Source organism: Podarcis raffonei, chromosome 8, assembly GCF_027172205.1.
Source record: "Podarcis raffonei isolate rPodRaf1 chromosome 8, rPodRaf1.pri, whole genome shotgun sequence".
NCBI lineage: Eukaryota > Metazoa > Chordata > Lepidosauria > Squamata > Lacertidae > Podarcis > Podarcis raffonei.
Window position 1 is genome coordinate 10,157,987 of NC_070609.1, and position 20,821 is coordinate 10,178,807.

Consider the following 20,821-nt stretch of genomic DNA (forward strand, 5'->3'; position numbering starts at 1 on the left):
GCAATTAGAGTACGTTGTTGTTTTTGTTGTTGTTTAGTCGTTTAGTCGTGTCCGACTCTTCATGACCCCCTGGACCAGAGCACGCCAGGCACTCCTGTCTTCCACTGCCTCCCGCAGTTTGGTCAAACTCATGTTGGTAGCTTCGAGAACACTGTCCAGCCATCTCGTCCTCTGTCGTCCCCTTCTCCTTGTGCCCTCCATCTTTCCCAACATCAGGGTCTTTTCCAGGGAGTCTTCTCTTCTCCTGAGGTGGCCAAAGTATCGGAGCCTCAGCTTCAGGATCTGTCCTTCCAGTGAGCACTCAGGGCTGATTTCCTTCAGAATGGATAGGTTTGATCTTCTTGCAGTCCATGGGACTCTTGAGAGTCTCCTCCAGCACCATAATTCAAAAGCGTCAATTCTTTGGCGATCAGCCTTCTTTGTGGTCCAGCTCTCACTTCCGTACATCACTACTGGGAAAACTGTCCATCTTGGGTGCCCTGCTCGGCATAGTTCATAGCTTCTCTGAGTTATTCAAGCCCCTTCGCCACGGCAAGGCAGTGATCCATGAAGGGGTAGAGCACATTAGATTTGGGCAATTAGAGCACATTTGGGCAATCTGTCGCCCCAATGCAATTAATCCACCACCACCAGTCCCCAAACCCCCAAATCAACACTGGACTCTGGAGGTTAGGAAAGCAACGAGAAAAATGCAGGATGAATGAACGATCAGCAGGAAATGGTGTAAATATCTCACAAATTGTGTAAATATCCCACAAAGATCCCAGGAATGCACAAGATGTGGAGTTCTTCAAACCTTAAGTTGCGTTTTCCTCGAAGTTCCATTGTATGTGACAGAACTTGCTCAGGATTATCTTGAACCCCAAACCTCTTGTGTTTTCCAGTGTTCCTGAACGGTTAGCTTGGGAGCATACAGAACCACAACTCCTCCGTGTTGCTCCTGCAGCTCCTCTCCAGGGTGACCCTAGGAGCCCATCCTCAATGGCCGACTCATCCATAGCTGTCAACTTACAGAGTTGAAAATAAGGGACCAGCAGCCTCGAAAATAAGGGACCAGCAGCCTCGAAAATAAGGGATCAGCAGCCAAACTAAGGGATTTTCAGAGCACAGGTATGTTCAACTTCTGAGCCCCTCCGAGCCAAAGGCAAAAAGCCCAGCCAGCAGCCAAACGAAGCCTCAAGCGGTGGTTCCTATAGCGCAGCAACCCGGCAAAGGGGATGCAGCAAGGAAAACCACCGTCCCCTCTCCGCTGGGAAGCGCTGAGCAAAGGCGAGTCCCCAGGCAATGCGGCCAATTTGATTGGCACAAGGCATGCAAGTTCCACCCCCCCAGTCGTTCTTAGACTCCTTATTGGGTGAGCAACGCAGCCAAGCAACACAGTTGGAGCCTCCCTCCTCCCTGGCTGGCTGGCAGGGAGGGAGGGAGAGGAGCTGCTTCCTTTGAAACCCGGGAAATTTAAGGGACATCATCAATAAGGGACAGCAGCGGGACACAGTGCTGGGATAAGGGAGTTTCCCGCCAAATAAGGGACGGTTGACAGCTATGGACTCATCTCCTTTCACTCAGATTGGTTCCAATGAGCACAAAGGGTGAGAGGAATTCTTAGTGGCTGGAAATCTCCCCATTCATTCTGGCTGGGCGCCTCCAGGAAGCTAGAGGCAGGGACCCCACTGCAGAAATAGAAAGGGGACTTTGGCCCTCCCGTGACCCCAGACCATTACACCTTGGCCCACCAGCGTATCAGGAATGAATGCTGAAATATGTTGAAATATACATTTTTTAAAAAACCAGAAGCATTTTTACTTGGTATTATAGGCCAGGACATTAATAGGCAAGATGTTAAATTGTTTTTATATGCAACAACTGCAGCAAGAGTATTGTTAGCCCAGAAATGGAAACAAGAAGAAATTCTGACGAAAGAAGAATGGCAGACGATATTAATGGACTATGCAGAATTGGACAAAATGACAGGAAGTTTTCGAAACCTGCGGGACCAGAGATTTACAGAAGATTGGAAGAAATATATGAATTATTTGAAGAGCAACTGTAACCAACAAATTACGCTAGTAGGACTACGAGAAGTTTTGTAAGGAGAAATATACGAAGTGTTACAGAGTAGAAAAAGACAGAGATATTGGTTATGAGTTGGAAATGTAATAGGGAAGATAAGAAATGCACACTGAGAGATTAGATTGGAAAATATTCAGACAGGATTGATGGAAGTCAAAAATTTGAATAATATGTAAAAGTATGTTTAATTACTGTTGAAAATGATATGTTAAAAAAACTAATAAAAAATTATACATAAAAAAAAGGAATGAATGCGGGACAGACGCTCCTTATTGTCTAACTGCCCCATAAACAAATCTGAACAAAGGCTTGAGAAAGAACAGAGCTGGTCTAACTGCCGTGTACACTTTGTGCAAGTGAACCGGAATAAAAAATGGAGGGTCCCTGAGAAAACCAGTTCTTAAGTGAGGCAAGGAGGCCTGCTCGGGTAGAACCACTCGGGGGCACCATCTTACCTGCCGGGCTTGTTGGTGTAAGCCTGCAGGCGTGCCTTCACTTCGTCGTAGGTGAGGAAAGCCATGTACCCTGGGTGCGTGACCGCGAGGTACGTCCAGTTCTTGAGCAATGTCGGCCAAGGCTGCAGGGGAGGGAGCAGAGAGAGGCATCAGCAAGCGGCCGGGAGCCGTTATAAAAGTAAGAGAGGGGGGCGGAGAACCTGTTTCAGCCTGAGGGCCAAATCCCCTTCTAGCAAATCTTCCAGGGGCCGCATGCCGGTGGTGGGTGGGGCCATGGGCAAAGTGGGCAAGCAACAGATGCAAATTTTCCCTTCTACACACACATAGTCTTCCATCCAGGTATTATTAAGGGGGCATTTCCAGGCAAGCAAAGCACTCACAGAGGAATGCAAAGAAGGGAGTGTGACTAGGGAGGAGCAGCAGCCCTGAAAGAGCCCTGGGGGCCAGAGAAAGAGGTCCGGAGGGCCACATTCCCTACCTCTGATATACAAAAAGTCCTCCTATATTAGACCAAAGGTCTATCTAGTCTTCTCCAGCTGTTTTGGGACTACAACTCGCATCATACGGGACCACCTCTCCTGGTATGCCCAGCGGAGGACCTTAAGGTCCACAAATGACAACATTTTGGAGGTCCCAAGTCGCAAAGTGGTTAGATTGGTCTCAACTAGGGCCAGGGCCTTTTCAGTACAGTGGTACCTCACGTTAAGAACTTAATTTGCTCCGGAGGCCCATTCTTAACCTGAAACTGTTCTTAACCTGAGGTACCACTTTAGCTAATGGGGCCTCCCGCTGCCGCACGATTTCTGTTCTCATCCTGAAGCAAAGTTCTTAACCCAAGGTACTGTTTCTGGGTTAGCAGAGTCTGTAACCTGAACATAGCCATCAACTTTTCCCTTTTCTTGTGAGGAATCCTATTCATAATAAGGGAATTTCCCTTAAAAAAGGGAAAACGTTGACAGCTATGAACCTGAAGTGTCTGTAACCTGATGCATCTGTACCCCGAGGTACCACTGTGCTGGCCCCGACGTGGTGGAACGCTCTGTCACAAGAGACTAGGGCCCTGCGGGACTTGACATCTTTCCGCAGGGCCTGCAAGACAGAGCTGTTCCGCCTGGCCTTTGGTTTGGACTCGGTCTGACCCTTATGTTTCCCTCCCTTTATGGTTTTGATCTATGGGCTACTTTTAAAATGAGGCTGCATTTTAAATTGCATGTTAACCTGTATTTTAAATTAGTTTTTTCCCTCCTATTATGTTTTTATTGTAATTTTACTGGTGTTAGCCACCCTCAGCCCGGCTCAGGCCAGGGAGGGCAGGGTGTAAATAAATTTTATTATTATTATTATTATGCCTAGGACGATATCTCACTCAGTCCTGACACACATAATGATTTGCAGTACATTGTCAGGTCAAAAATTATGAAACCGATATCACTTCAAATAGGTATTGGGCAATATATTGATATATCACCCAGCCTAAACTGCCATCGAGAGTTATAGTCTGGCACCTGCTACACCTCTGCCCACTGACAAGGGCTCTACGAAATGACATGAGGAACTGAAGGCTGCAATAGCTGGACCACACAGCCCTAATAATGACTTTATTATTTGTAAGCCGCCCGTCTGGCTGGGTTGGCCCAGCCACTCTGGGCAGCTTCCAACAAAATATAAAAACACAGTAAGACATACACCAAACATTAAAAACTTCCCGATACAGGGCTGCCTTAAGATGTCTTCTAAAAGTTATGTACCGGTAGTTATTTATCTCCTTGACATCTGAAGGAAGTGTGTTCCACAGGGCGGGCGCCACTACTGAGAAGGCCCCCTGCCTGGTTTCCTGTTAACGTCACTACTCACAGGGAGGGAACCGCCAGAAGGCCCTCGGAGCTGGACCACAGTTAACAAAAACTTGTGCCACATTCACACCATCCACTTAAAGCGCTATGATACCACTTTAACTGTCATGGCTTCCCCCATAGAATTCTGGGAGCTGTGTCTTATTAATTGTGCTGAAAGTTGTTAGGGGGAAAAAACCTATTCTCCTCCCAGAAGTACAATTCCCAGAGTTCCTTTGTAAGTGGGATTGACTGTTAAAATACTCTGGGAATTATAGCTCTGTGAGGGGAATATGGGGGTCTCCTCACAGACCTCGGCACCTTTAACATGGGGCTTGAGCCTTGCCATCTCAGAATGTAGGATAAGTTGGAGTTCTTGTTATTAAATATACCAAGAAAAAAGCACACCAAGAACTCAGGCCAATGTAAATGTCAATAGTGGGAGTGGTCCCTACTCACAAATTGAAATATACTCAGAGTCGCAAAGTGATTTCATGCTCTTTATTCAGCTCATAGTGGTGAGGAGGAATGAATGAATGTCCCCTCAAAGTATCTGCTTTATATATATTATTTACACAATGGGCTGCACATGATTGGCTAATTCCGGAATTCTACTGTAAGCCAATCAGGTTGTGGATTCACTTCTATCTGGAGCATGATTGGGTAGTTCCTGCCAACCAATCATACTGCTGCATTGTTCTAGGACCAATCAGACTGCTGCATTCTGAATCCTATTGTTCTAGGAGCAATCAGACTGCTGCCTTTTGGATCCTATTGTTCTAGGACCAATCAGACTGCTGCCTTTTGGATCCTATTCAACTCAGTACATAACACAAATCAATAGTCAATAGTAACAAAACTCTAATTATCTCTAATTCTGTAATGAAGGATTGTGTTATACATATCTTTATGAGTTGAGTTTGTAATCTCTGTTAGAGTTTGCAACCTCTATTTGAGTTTGTAATCCTTGTCCGAATACATACTTTTGAATGGATTAGTTTTTGTTACTATTGACTTTGAGTAGGGACCACTCCCACTATTGAAACTTACATTGGCCTGAGTTCTTGGTGTGCTTTTTTCTTGCCATCTCAGAATGTAGGACACAGTATTTGGAAGGCAGGGCAAACTGACTTGCAGGAAGCTTTCAGCAAGAGCTTTGCAAATGGGTCAGAGGGCTGCCGGCTCCACCTGACAAACAACCGGCTGCCTCCTTCACGACATCCGTCCCCCCCCCTTCCTCCACACCCCTCCATGGAAGATCTTTGTCTTGTGTGCACCGTTTGCGTTTTTCGCGCCTCTTGCAAGGAGAGCTGCTGACCACAGGGCAGGATGTGGCTGGTGTGTGTCCATCGCTCACTCAAGGCTGCCATGTGTGGGTGGTGATAGCAGAGGGGGGTCAGTAGAGGTGGGCGTGAAGCCAAAGTTTCCATCTCTTGGCTCGGTTTAATTTCGCAAAGGTGCAGGGAGGAAGTGCGTTCTGGGTATTTTTAAAGCGAAAACACCTCCCCTCACTGAACATAGAAAGGCCACAGGCAACACAACAGAATGTGTGTGCCATATTCCCTCTAATAGCAAACTTGGGGGGGGGGTTGCATGACAACTGGAAATGGAGATAAAATAGGACCACCAAGAGCAGTTTTCCTAAAATTAGCCCTGCTGTTCCTCTGATTCATATGATCAGCCCTCATTTTCTGTGTTTGCACCCTCTAAATTCCCATTCTGCGTTTAAAATATATATATATACCATTATATTATTGTCTTCTTGGTTTTATGTTGTATTTTTGTTTTAAAGATTTTTTTTGTTTCACTATTGTACACCATTTGGAGTTTTGTTTTTTTAAATGCTAAGCAGTTTATAAATGCTTTAAAATAAAACAAATACATTTCAGTGCCCAAGTATTCCGACGTTGCTTATTTTGAATGTGAGGAGTCAAAGGAGAGCAAAATGTTTCATGTTCAGTGTTAAACTTCCTCCCCACTGTCCAGGGAGGGATAACAGATATCGATGTTAAGAGTGTTTGTTTTTATTTCATAGACTTTCTATTATATCAAAAGCCTGGAACGTATTACTACTGTCCACGCCCTCCACACCCAATTCTTTGTCCCTGCTTCGATATTTTGCAAAATGACCTGCACCTGAGAGTGGATGCCAGGCCAAGACAGGCCATAGAAGGAAGAAGCCACAGCCAAAGAAGATAAAGAAGATTGGTAAAATAATCTAGTGAACTATGCAGGACATATTAGACAATATGAAACCCAAAAGGACATTGGTTTTTTCCTTTCTTTTTTTTAAACAAGGGAAATGTTTAAAGCATAACCTTGTGAGCTTTGTGTATAGGTTTTTACATTAGCTGAACTTTTTAAAGTCACTTGTAATAAAATGAACAAGATTTAAAAATTAGATTATTAAGAATATAAGATTTTATAGACTGTATGGGACTGGCAGAATTGACGAGCAGAATCCGTGACCAGGGAGAAGAGTCAGCTGAAGAAGATTGGAAAAAATTCAAGGACTATTTACAGAAATACTGTAAAATTAAGGATAGTTAAATGGTGTTGGATTGAAATTGAGTGGTTTCTAGTTGTAATGATATAAAGGAACATAGATGGGGGGAAAAAGGGTTTGAAAAATAAGGTAACGTTATAAGCTGTAATGCTTTAAATGAAGGATTTGCTGAACAAATAACCTTAATTGGGATACAAGGAGGAGAAGTATGAGGAGGTCTGAGAAATTTGTTATTTAAAAGTATGATTTATGAACTTTATGTCTTTTTTAATGTTTTTGTTTGTTTTGTTTTTGTTTGTTTGTTAAAAAATTGGAAAATCTAATAAATATTCTTTAAAAAAAAAGAATATAAGATTTTAAGGACGTGCATGAATAAGAGTAAAATAATAATAAATAATAAATAAATGGAACCAGGAGGGGGAATGGAGGGAAGTCAATTAAGATGTATGGTTGAAATTGTTAATTGTGAATATTATTATTGTTTTTATTTTTGGAAAATTAATAAAATGTTATAAAGAAAGATATTTCGCAAAATGATGCTTCCGTTTTGCGTTTGATTTTGTATTTTCATAAAACAGTAAATCAATATAAAATAAACAGATTTCCGTTTTCCCTCCCCAAGTATTCCGATTTTGCTCCTTTTGAAGGTGAAGAGGGCAAGACATTTCGTTTTCAGGGTTAAACCCAACTCCAAGGTCCCACCAACTCCCCAGGTGTACCTGAAAGAGGCGGGTGAAAATGTCAAACTCAAATACGGAGATGTGCCCATTGCAGGTGAGGTCGATGGTGGATCTCAGGGCTAAGGCCATTGGGCCGGGATCCACAGGGTGGACCCGATCGAGTCCTTCCCGAAATTCAGACCAGGATACGAGGCTCCTGCAGAGAAACGAAAGGGTGAGGCCAAATTCAGAGTAAGGAGGGTCACTGGCCAATTGGAACATGCCCAGACGAGGGCAACCAGGGATAGCAAGAGAATGAATGAAACGCCAATCATTCGAAGTACTACGAGGTCACTTTCGGTAGACATGGCTTACCCCAAAGAATCCTGGGAGCCACGAACTGTGGAGGGAGTTACAATCCCCAGAGTGGTTTAGCATTCAACCTCTCCTCACAAGGAAACTCTGGGAACTGTAGGTCTGTGAGGGGAACAGGGGTTCTCCTAAAACAGCGGTTCTCAACCTGTGGGTCCCCAGATGTTGTTGGACTGCAGCTCCCATCACCCTGAGCTCTGGCCTTGCCAGCTAGGGATGATGGGAGTTGTAGTCCAACAACATCTGGGGACCCACAGGTTGAGAAAGGCTAAATACTCTCAGAGCCCTTAAGGAACTACAGCTCCCAGGATTCTTCGGGGGAAGCCATGACTGTTTAAAGTGATACCGCGGTGCTTTAAACGTGAATGTGGCCAGGGGGAGAGATAAGGGGAATGAAAATATGGTTTCAGCAACGAAGGAGGATCAGTTAAGGACCCTCTAGACCAGGAACGGATTTAGATGAAGAGAGGCCCTAGGCTACTTCACTTGTGAGGCCGCTCCCAATCTCACACTCTCATAACTAGAAGAAAATGAAAAAGCATTATAAACAAAATTGAATGATGCCAAGCATGATGATGGGTATTTAAAATGCTGCAATTCACAATTTCTCCTCTAAAGGACATCAGAAAACGTCATCAAAATCTGTTTACAAACCTGCACAAGCACTCAATAACAGGTCTGATTTCTGAAGGGCTTTGCCAACCTTGTGAAAATGACCCAGTACACGGATTTATATCTTTAAGATTCTGCCCCATAGGGTCCAACAAAAAAATTTCAAGTTGGGCCCCTGAGTTTCAAATTGGGACCGACTGGCTGGCCCCAAGTCTCATAGTTGCTGGGCCTGAGTTGCCCTGCCCTCGCATGAAGTCTTGGGTTTGCAATTTTGGGAGAGGGGAGACTGTCCGCTGGGGGGAGGGTGGGCTGGGGAGGCCCCCTAAATTTAGAGGCCCTAGGCTTCAGCCTACTTAGCCTATACATAAATCCGGCACTGCTCCATACTGCTCAGTTGTTGCATTTGTTTGCAGTTATATTCTGCAATTTAAAGGTAAAGGTAAAGGGACCGCTGACTATTAGGTCCAGTCGCGGACGACTCTGGGGTTGCAGCGCTCATCTCGCTTTACTGGCCGAGGGAGCCGGTGTACAGCTTCCAGGTCATGTGGCCAGCATGACTAAGCCGCTTTGGTGAACCAGAGCAGCGCACGGAAACACCGTTTACCTTCCCGCCGGAGTGGTACCTATTTATCTACTTGCACTTTGACGTGCTTTTGAACTGCTAGGTTGGCAGGAGCAGGGAACCGAACAACAGGAGCTCACCTCGTGACAGGGATTCAAACTGCCGACCTTCTGATTGGCAAGTCCTAGGCTCTGTAGTTTAACCCACAGCTCGTTAGACCACAGCGCCACCCGCGTCCCAGTATATTAATAGTGAAATACAATTACGAAGAAGTCTATTAATAGTGAAATAATTATTAAGCTCTAACTTAAAATGATTTTTATTCATAACAAACTTAATAATGTAAACCCATTGTCATTTGGCAATAACAAAAGTTCCTTTAGAAACACAATTTACAAAGACTTACAATCTAGTCCCCAGAAACTTGCTATAACATGAAAAACTAATAGGTGTAAATATATGGTGCAAACTACGACTAATTATAAATAGCAGAATGTAGGCGCCCTATATATAGAAATGAGCAAACCAGTGATAGTTTAGGGATCAGGCTAGCAGGTGGGGCCCATGACTTACATCGTAGGAGCCTACACAACACAAAAAAACGTTGCTGTATGTAGGTTTTATTTTACTTCATTTTTTTCTCTTATATTTTGGAAATGTACATCCAGGTTTTTTCCCCTTTAATTTTTGGGGGCCCCCCCAAGAAAGTGGGGCCCTAAGCTATAGCTTGTTTAGCTTATACAGGTGGCGCTGTGGGTTAAACTACAGAGCCTAGGACTTGCCGATCAGAAGGTCGGCAGTTCGAATCCCCATGACGAGGTAAGCTCCTGTTGCTCGGTCCCTGCTCCTGCCAACCTAGCAGTTCGAAAGCATGTCAAAGCGCAAGTAGATAAATAGGTACCACTCCAGCGGGAAGGTAAACGGTGTTTCTGTGCGCTGCTCTGGTTCGCCAGAAGTGGCTTCATCATGCTGGCCACGTGACCCGGAAGCTGTACACCGGCTCCCTCGGCCAGTAAAGCGAGATGAGCGCCGCAACCCCAGAGTCGGCCACAACTGGACCTAATGGTCGGGGGTCCCTTTACCTTTTTAAATCTGGCACGGGTGTGTTGAAGTAGAAAGAGTAGGATGTTTGGGTGTGCTGTTGTACCAAGCCTGAGCGACCTGCAGGGAGGGTCCTACCTTGAACCCCACGTCTCCCTCCAGAAGGTCTGGGCCTCGGGCTTGCTGAGCTGGTAGGTGCTGCCGCGGTCTTGTCCATCAGGGAACAGAGCCTGCAGTTCAGCCAACATGTGGCTAAAGATCAGGGACAGCTTGGTGAGATTCCTCCTGCAGCAAGAGAAGGGGAAATGGGGAAGGCCAACCAGCCAGTCAATCAAGCAATCAATCAATCAATCAATCAATCAATCAATCACACACAACTGGCCTTAGCTGTAGGCACAAATGATAATCATTTACCAGCGGTGCCCGGGGAGGCAATTTTTACAAGCACACACAACACAACGAAGAATCGGCACAGCGGGTGTGAAATATAAAGCCATTTCCTGCTTCTCACAATACAGCGGTACCTCTGGTTAAGAACTTAATTCGTTCTGGAGGTCCGTTCTTAACCTGAAACTGTTCTTAACCTGAGGTACCACTTTAGCTAATGGGGCCTCCTGCTACCGCCACACGATTTCTGTTCTCAACCTGAAGCAAAGTTCTTAATCCAAGGTACTATTTCTAGGTTAGCAGAGCCTGTAACCTGAAGCGTCTGTAACCCGAGGTACCACTGTAATTTATCTGAAATAAATGTTGGCGGTTGTGGGCTCTCCTTCACTGGAGGTTTGTAAGCAGGGGCTGGATGGCTACCTCTCATGCATACTTCAGTCGATATTCCTGCATTGCAGGGGGTTGGACTAGATGACCCTCGGGGTCCCTTCCCGCTCTGTAGTCCTATTATTCCAATTGCCCCCCAATTGACTCCTAGTCTTGAAAGCTGTTCAGAAATACGCCATTCATAAAAACCACGCCGTGCAGTAATCAGCCGCATCTTGCTAATAATAGAATTCAACAGCATGGGCTTTGAACGGATTTCCCTTCAGGTTTCACAACAGCAAAGCTTCACCGGTTGGATTTCGAACTGTGCCTCTGTCAAAGCCACGACCGGGACAGAAGAAGCAACCTTGCAGTCAGGCATTAGGGCTTGTTTTTTTTTGCGTGGGACAGGGGGGAAATGTGGAAAATATATGGGTTGTCGTTTAACAACAGCAGAACAGGCAGAAATATGACAGGTGAAGCGCTTTCCTCCCCGATGCCTCTTGGGGCTTGTGCATTAGATATATGCTGCGGTGGGAAGGGCTGGGTGGGTGGCTTCAGCGGGGTCCAAACAGGGTTGCCAAACAGCCAGAAAAAAAGCCAGGCTTGGCCTGCTCCTGTTCCTTTAACAGCAGGCTGCCATGAGGGAATGAGACAAAAGAACATTATCTGCAGATTGCTATAGATCAAAAAGCTGCAGCTCATGGGTTCAAAAGGCAGCAAGAAATTCATAAGGTCCAATTGTGGCCTTATAAAACAGGAGGGGAGAGGCCCTGGTTACTAAGCAACCGGCTGATAAATGAGGAAAGAGTTCACTGAGGCCGCAGGTGGATGGGTGGGGAAAAAATGGCCAACTCTGTTTTCTTTCACCTGCTCCTGTGCTGCTATCAGTCCCGTGATCTGCACACCTTAGCATGAAATAATTCCCTGACGAATTTTGCGGTCAAGTTGTTAAACCAGGCGGAGGCTGTACACTTCTGAAAGCACACTTCCGAAAGGAATCATGGGAACTGTAGCTCACCTCCCTCAAAAAACTACAGTTCCCAGCACCCTTAAGAAACCGCAGTTCCCAGATTCTTTGGTTGTGTGTGTGAAAATTTAAATGTACGCAGCCCGCCACCATCCCCCAATTCACCACCCTAGTTGCCATTTCTGCCAAAGCATCTAAATTAAAATTCGCCAGCGCCCCTCTTGGAGGGAGAATTTTTAAAAAATGCAGCTCCCCTTTTATGATTGGGTTGAAGATATGTACAAAAACTCACTATGCATGAACAAGTTGCGTGCAAACGTAGGCATGCCATGAACAAATTTAACGATATTTGGATTTCGTTTTTATAAATACCATAAGGTCTGGTTAACTACAATAAGAATTCCCCCTCTTTTTTTTTTTTTGGTAATGTACACAATATTTGTTGTTGTCCTGCTTTGTTTTCTACATGGGTACTATTTCTTGTTTCTTCTTTTTTGTGTCTTACTTTACCCTGTGCACTCACAATTTTGTACTTTTCTTATTTTTCAGTGAATAAAACAAAACAAAAAAACACCGCTCCTCCACTCCTTCTTGCATATAAGGCTCGTAGGTCCAAGATTTCCTTCTATTCTGGCTTCTCAGGATTTATAGGCGCAGTCCAGATTCTCCTGACATGGTGTTAAAAAATGCCTTCCATGTAGGCACAGAATTGTGCCCTCTCTCCTCGCCCTGGTTGCAATGTTTCAAAGCCTAAAAGAGCCCCAGGGACTAAATGATATTGCTCTACCCCAGCTTTCGAGGTGTACTTGATTTTAAACTAACCACAGCCTTTATTGCAACTTTTAATCCAGGACTTTCACACCTGAGATGTATACTTTCAAGGCCCACCCTATTCCCGTGATTGCAATCTGCTTTAAGCATTTTTAATTTTTAATTGCTGTATCCCACCTGGGCGCTGCTGGTGAAGGGAAGGTAATAAATGTAATAATTATTATTAGCAAAAATGATAATTCTCCGTGTTTTACCACGGCAGAAACTCTGTTTCCCTTAACAGCTGCCGTGTGGCAGGTAGAAATCCAACAGATGCAGCTTTTTCTTGAACTTGTGCTGCTCGGAACAAACTGCCCTGGTCATATTGTTTAGTTGAATACGAGAATTGTAGAGTTGGAAGGGACCACGAGGGTCATCTAGTCCAACCCCGAGCAATGCAGGAATCTTTCGCCCAGCGTCCCACAATCCTGAGATTAAGAGTCTCATCCTTTACCTATAGAGCCACAGCCAGGTTGTTATTTCATAGGGTTTTTGCCATGAAAGAAGCTGGCAATAGAAACAGTGTTGCCTTATCCCAGAGCACCAGCAGGGTTGCTAGTTTGTAAAACTCCTTCTGGCCAGAATCTTGGGCTTTAGCCAGGCAGAAACCTAACAGGTGCGGCTTTCCACCAGCATGCTTGCAACCTGGGAAGGAAGGGAGGCGAAAAGCGTGCCCTTGCACCTAAATCTGGGGGAGCCACTGGGGTGATCTTTAGATGTTGCTGAATGACTGCCGCCGCCATCCCTGACCATTGGGCATGCTGGCTGGTGCTGATGGGAGCTGCAGTTCAGAAATGCCAGATTAATCCATACTTGGGGGTGGTGGTCTTTAGCTTTGTCAAATTGGAGGGACCCCACAGCACTAACTATTTCCCCAAAATCTGTGCTATTCTGTCAGAAAACAGAAATAATGAACTTTCGCACCTGCAAGCTCACAAGCCGGCTGAAACATAATTGTGCAGTACCATACCCTCCAAGCTTTCTCCGATGAAAACAGGGACATCCTATTCAACAACAACAACATTTATACTCTGCCCATCTGACTGGGTTGCCCCAGCCGCTCTGGGTGGCTTCCAACATATATAAAAACATAACAAAACATTAAAAAACCTTCCCTATACAGGACTGCCTTCAGATGTCTTCTGAAAGTTGTATATTTACTTATCTCCTTGCCTGGGGGATCACATAACTTCATACCCTCCAACATTTCTCCGATGAAAATAGGGACGTCCTAAGGAAAAGCGGGGCATTCTGGGATCAAATCAGAAACCGGGACATCTTCTCTAAATCTGGGACTGTCCCTGGGAAATGGGGACACTTGGCTAGCCTGCAATATTTGAAAACATAGCTTATTATTGTTGTTGTTTTAGAGACCCTGCACAATCGGAGGCCCTAAAGTATCATAGAGTTTTGCTCGCTCGCAAATCCATCACTGGCGCCTACCCTTGTCCCAGAAAATGGTGGCAGCCTAGCAAGATGTTGCAGAACCTAGGATAGGTCTGTTGGCAAAGCGTGAGACTCTCAATGTCAGGGTCGCGGGCCCTAGCCCCACGTTGAGCAAAAATTTCCTGCATTGCTGGGGGTTGGACAAGATGAGGCTTGTGGTCCCTTCCAAAGCTACGATTCTATGATTTTACTATTCGCCCTCTTTAACGTGCAAAGATTTGACCCGTTTCTTGACGTTTACCTGGCAGCCGAGCCCTCCTGGAAGATTTCCTCCTTCTCCCTCTTGAAGAGCTTGGTGGCTTGCTTGATCTTCTCCAGCAGGTTGGTGAGGAATACCCGAAAGTAGGTTTCTTCCCAGAGCTGGGCCAAACCTGCCCCGTAGTGTTCCCGAACAAGCCTCAGGTGTTGGTGCGTCTGGGGCAGGAGGTAGGGCAGGTGAGGGGGGCTGTTGCGGAGGCCCAGGCGAGGCTGCCCCACCAGGTGCTGCAGCTTCGCCAAGCCCTGCAGAGCTTTCTCTAGGGTGCGATGGGCCGAAATCCAGCGAGGCAGCCGGGACGGCCCGGGAAGCGTCTCCATGGCAGTCGAGGGGATGAAAGGAATCGGAGAAAGGCGAGGCCCAGCCTTTGCCGGAGTTCCCCGGTGCCAGCCTGGGAGCCAGGCTAGCAGGTTTCTGAGAGGGCACTGCCTTGCGTCATGCAGAAAAGCAGGGAGGAAGGAGGAAAGGTAGAGAAATAAAGAGAGCCAAAGAGCAGGGCTGAGACGTGGAGGGGAGGAAAAAAACCTCTGACAAACCCCTGTAAAGGAAACAACAAACAGCGCCGGAGAGCGAGCGAGGCCTTGACAACACACCACAGGGCTGGCCACAACACACAGGGGAGAGTTTTGCAGCGGGAGTGGACAAGCTGATGCCTGCGCCGAGCAGGCTTGTTCGTCTGCCTCAGGGCATCGCACACTCACCCTCAGCACCCCCCACACACGCAAAAGTGCTCCGGTTATTCACCTCCTGCCGCTGCTGAATATTTACCGGCTGCATATTGTGCACTGGGTGTGTTGCGCAGGCCGCAGCAGGGGTGCGGCAGCTCTCTCTCTCCTCCTCCCAGGGCCGCATTCGCTCCCGTGCAAGCTTCCGAGGGCCGCATGCGTACCCTCCGACATTTCTCCGATGGAAATAGGGATGTCCCTGAGAGGAAACGCAACACGAAAAGTGAATAATTGGGGTGGGCCATATTGCAAGAACACCATAAAAAGTACATGGGTAATGTGAATCTCCTGGCAGACACAGAATGGATCTTGAAAACGGAGAAAACGTAAAGCAAAATTTGTATAGAAAAAGGATAGGAAAGTAAAATAACAAAAATGAAATGCGTATAGATGAACAAATTACAAAACAACGCAATAAATATTCACCGTGTGTTTATGTTGGGTTTGTATATATGTAAATTTTTGTATTGTATGTACAGTGGTACCTCGGGTTACAGACGCTTCAGGTTACAGACTCCGCTAACCCAGAAATAGTACCTTGGGTTAAGAACTTTGCTTCAGGATGAGAACAGAAATTGCGCGGCGGTGGTGCTGTGGCAGCAGAAGGCCCCATTAGCTAAAGTGGAACCTCAGGTTAAGAACAGTTTCAGGTTAAGAACGGACCTCCAGAACGAATTAAGTGCTTAACCCGAGGTAGCACTTTATTTTATGTATTGTATTGTCTAAGTTCTATGTAAATTAAAGTATAATAAAGAATATTTTTAAAAAGTAAAAATAAAAAAAGGAAATTGGGACGTCCTGTTCCATAATGGTAATTTTACTATTTATACCCTGCCCGTCTGACTGGCTATCCCCAGCCACTCTGGGCAGCTTCCAACATATATCGAAACATAATAAAACATTAAACATTTTTTTTAAAAAAACAACTTCCCTATGCAGGATTGCCTTCAGACGGCTCAGGGGGTCAGATAACTCCATACCCTCCAACATTTCTCTGATGAAAATAGGGACATCTTAAGGAAAAATGGGATCAGATCAGAAACTGGGATGGCTTCTCTAAATCAAGGACATCCCTGGAAAATAGGGACAATTGGAGGGTCTCCGCATGCCAGAGGGGCGAGGGGACGGGAAGGCGGGAGGTGGGGGCTGGGGCCTAAGTCGAAGGCCTGCGAGGCTGTCTGCACACAGAGACGTCTGCAGCCATCCTCCCCTCGGGCGACGAAAAGGCTTCATGGTCACAGTTGAAGGACATGTTTAGGGCAGTTTTCAATGTTTGATGTTTTATTGTGCTTCTAATTCTGTTGGGAGCCGCCCAGAGTGGCTGGGGAAACCCAGCCAGATGGGTATGGTATTATTATTATTATTATTATTATTATTATTATTATTATTAATGTTTCTAGCCGGGGGGGGAGGAGTTTGGGAAGGGGCTAAGCAGGGCTAGGGAAAGGTAGGGCTTGAGGAGAATTTCGAGAGCTGGACAGAGTGCCTGGGGGCCACATTCGGGGCCAAGACTGCAGGGAAGGTTGCCAGCTTTTCTGATTTGCCTCTTTTGCCTCCAACAGATGCATGCAGAAATTATAATAATATTTAACAACAACAACAACAACAACAACAATAATAATTTTATACCCCGCCCATTTGGCTGGATTGCCTAGCACTGTTGCATCCTTGGTCAGGAAAACCTTCAACGGTTATGTTTCTGGCTGCAGGGTAGCCGTTCAAGGCAGACGACCCCCGTCAGTAGAAAATCCGGCCACTTTAACCATGCCTATTTTGCATACGGCCTCGGTCCAGTATATCTGAAGGAGCGTCTCCACCTCCATTGTTCTGCCCGGACACTGAGGTCCAGCACCAAGGGCCTTCTGGCAGTTCCCTCCCTGCGAAAAGCCAAGTTACAGGGAACCAGGCAGAGGGCCTTCTCGGTAGTGGCGCCCACCCTGTGGAACGCCCTCCCACCAGATGTCAAAGAGAACAACAACTACTTGACTTTTAGAAGACATCTGAAGGCAGCCTTGTTTAGGGAAGCTTTTAATGTTTGATGTATTACGGCATTTTAATATTTTGTTGGAAGCCGCCCAGAGTGGCTGGGGAAGCCCAGCCAGATGGGTGGGGTATAAATAATAAATTATTATTATTATTATTATTATTATTATTATTATTATTATTATTATTATTATATGACCTTTAACTGCAAGCATTTGCCTCTTTGGAAGGCCCATAAGCTAAGGCCTCAACTGCACACTACATTAAAACAGTATCATGTCTTCTCCCAAAGAATCCTGGGAGCTGTAGTTTGTTAAGACTCCTGAGAGTTGTTAGAAGGCGCCTACTCTCCTCACAGAGCTACAATTCCCGCTGATTCCTGGGAAGAGGGATTGACTGTTAAACTGCTCTGGGAAACCAGCCTCATATAACCAGCATGCTCAAGTCAAATTAATGCATGAAGGGGTTAAGACCATAGAGTAAACTGTCCTGCCAGGCTTAGCTAGGCCACACCCCCTCACCTCGGGAGGAAGGGTTATCAGGCTTAGCTAGGCCACACCTCCTCACCTTGGGAGGAAGGGTTAACAAGCTCCTTGTTCTTCCATTCCACCATGTGAACCCCACCAGTAAGGAGGTCTATGCTGGTTGTTCCAAGCTCAGACTCTGTGGCTTAAGCAAGCCGCCCTTTGCGTTTCTATACAAACAATTTAGAAACACTCACCACTTGGAAACCGAAGTTTTGCTGCCTGTGTTTTCTGACTGCTGCATGGAAAAGCACATGAATTAGACCTTTGAAGAGTTTGTAAGGAAATCATTTTTCACTTACCGAGCCTATGGTCTCTTTCTGTGCTAAGGGAAAAGAGGAACTTTGGGAGCAACTTAGAAGAGGATATTTTAAGGGTCTAACAGCCTATATTTCCACGCTTTCCTTTGCTGCGTGTTTTGTGGTTTTAATTCTCTCACCAAAGACTACTAGCCCCTAACCTGGATCTTAGGCATCCAGCGAATTCTCTTTTTATTTATACCTGCACGGCCTGCACAAGAGCCTTCTCCCCTCCAGTGGTTTCCAGTCACGGAAAGCTGCATTTCTTCTAAGATTTGCTTATAGATTCTTTTGATTTTTGGCCTATTGCCTTGAGAGTCTGTTTTGGTGGAAAGGCGTGTACAAATGCCATTTTATTTATCTTTCAGGGAACTTGAAAGCTTCTTTGCTGCTTCGTGATGTTTTAGTTGGACATGATGCAAGAGATTATCATACTGATACTTATCCAAAATATGGTTGCTTTTCATTATTCTCCTTACTACTTTTTAATCTATGTCATTTGATATTATTTCAATGTACATAGCTCTTTACAGGGCAACACAAAGAAAAGCAGACCTTCCTAGTGTCCCTATTTTCCAAGGACAGCCCCAGGTTTACAGAAGAAGCCATCCTAATTTCTGATTTGAACTCAGAATGTCCCGCTTTTCCTTAGGACGTCCCTATTTCCATCAGAGAAATGTTGGAGGGTATGATGTCATGCAACCCCTGAGCCAAGGAGATAAGTAAGTATACAACCTTTAGAATACATCTGAAGGCAGCCCTGTATAGGGAAGTTTTTTAATGTTTAATTTTTTTATTATGGTTTTTATATATGCTGAAAGCCTCCTAGAGTGGCTGTAAAGGTAAAGGTAAAGGTGAAGGGACTCCTGACCACTAGGTCCAGTCGTGGCCGACTCTGGGCTTGCGGCGCTCATCTTGCTTTACTGGCCGAGGGAGCCGGCGCACAGCTTCTGGGTCATGTGGCCAGCATGACTAAGCTGCTTCTGGCGAACCAGAGCAGCGCACGGAAACGCCGTTTACCTTCCTGCTGGAGCGGTACCTATTTATCTACTTAAATAAATAGGGAGGGACCATGGGGAGGTTTTTCCATTTCCTTCTTCCATGCTTAGAAACATTTGAGGTCAATTTGGGAGAGTCAAAATGGTTTAAGGACTATTTGCCTGTACTGTTTCAGACATGTGGTTTATATATTTATGTATGTGTTTGCCTGGTACATTGATGAACATTTATTTTATATCTTAGACCTTACAATTCTCATAACATTTTTCTTTCATATAAAATATGAATTGTAAACATCTGAAAACGTTTGTAGGTTTGAGTTGAAATGTCTTGTAATGTGAATGTAAGGAACTGATTTACATATAATGAGGTGAAATGTAAAAAGAAGATAGAAGGTAAAAAAGTGGTTATAGAAATGCTAAGAATTTAGTAAAGATGTTCAGAAGTCAGAAAGAAGGAGGGAAGGAGGTCGATGCTCTGTTTGAACAATGTTTTAGGCTATTTTGTTGTTGTTGTTTAGTCGTTTAGTCGTGTCCGACTCTTCGTGACCCCCTGGACCAGAGCACGCCAGGCACTTCTGTCTTCCACTGCCTCCTACCGCAGTTTGGTCAGACTCATGTTTGTAGCTTCGAAGACACTATCCAACCATCTCGTCCTCTGTCGTCCCCTTCTCCTTGTGCCCTCCATCTTTCCCAACATCAGGGTCTTTTCCAGGGAGTCTTCTCTTCTCATGAGGTGGCCAAAGTATTGGAGCCTCAGCTTCACGATCTGTCCTTCCAGTGAGCACTCAGGGCTGATTTCCTTAAGAGTTTTAGGCTATAGAATAATGTAATAAAATGTGGTTATGATAAATGTGGAAAACTCAATAAAAATTATTATTAAAAAAATACAATTCTTATAACAAAAGAAAAATGCAAGGGCTCTTCTGGCAGCTTGCAGGTGCTTTGTAACACCAAGAATGTGTGGGGAGTCTTCATGTGATTTGGATGACACACAAAGAGCAAGCTGACTTCGTGGTTACCCACAGAGAGCTGTTTAATGGGGAACTCCGAAGATTCACCCATCAACTCCTAGCGCACTTCACAAACTGCAGCTCCAATTATTCCGTGGGGGAAGCCGTGCTGCTTTAAAGTGGCATCACACAGTACTTTAAATATATGGTGGGAAATCATAGAATCGCAGAGTTGGAAGGGACCCCGAGGGTCATCTAGTCCAACCCCCTGCGATGCAGGAATCTCAGCTAAGAAAAAAGCACACCAAGAACTCAGGCCAATATAAGTTTACATAGTGGGAGTGGTCCCTACTCGCAAGTCAATAGTCAATTGTAACAAAAACTAATCCATCCAAAAGTATGTGTTCTGACAAGGATTACAAACTCAAATAGAAAATTACAAACTCAAACAGAGATTACAAACTCAAAGTCATAAGGATATGTATAACACAATAATTCATTACAGAATTAGAGATAAGTTTTTATGAGTAGAGATAAGTTCATGTTAGTCCATAGTTAGATTCGACGGGAAGGTTTCTGATCCATAATTGTCTTCTGACTTCTGCTCAATGATTGAAACTAAGACCTTCACGTGTAATCCTTGTGTAATCCATACTTTTGAATGGATTAGTTTTTGTTACAATTGACTATTGATTTGCGAGTAGGGACCACTCCCACTACGGAAACTTAAATTGGTCTGAGTTCTTGGTGTGCTTTTTTCTTGGTATACAGTGGTACCTCAGGTTACATACATTTCCGAGCACAATTCAGTGTAGGTGCTGACCTTTAAAGCCCTAAACAGCCTCGGTCTAGTATACCTGAAGGAGTGTCTCCACCCCCATCGTTCTGCCCAGACACTGAGGTCCAGCGCCGAGGGCCTTCTGGCGGTTCCCTCACTGCGAGAAGCCAAGTTACAGGGAACCAGGCAGAGGGCCTTCTCGGTGATGGCACCCTCC

At 45.2% G+C, this 20,821-nt stretch overlaps 1 protein-coding gene across 1 annotated transcript in view; it reads right to left on the reverse strand.

Annotated features, from left to right (window-relative positions):
• Positions 1-15,101, reverse strand: part of CBLC (Cbl proto-oncogene C) — a 28,310-nt gene extending 13,209 nt beyond the window's left edge. Inside the window, exons 1-4 of the mRNA XM_053397835.1 lie at positions 14,330-15,101; positions 10,248-10,394; positions 7,583-7,739; positions 2,526-2,647 (exon numbers count right to left, since the gene is read on the reverse strand). Of these exons, the coding sequence (XP_053253810.1) occupies positions 2,526-2,647; positions 7,583-7,739; positions 10,248-10,394; positions 14,330-14,664 (761 nt within the window). The 5' untranslated portion in view covers positions 14,665-15,101. The remainder of the gene's footprint in view (positions 1-2,525; positions 2,648-7,582; positions 7,740-10,247; positions 10,395-14,329) is intronic.
• Between the last annotated feature and the right edge of the window lie 5,720 nt (positions 15,102-20,821).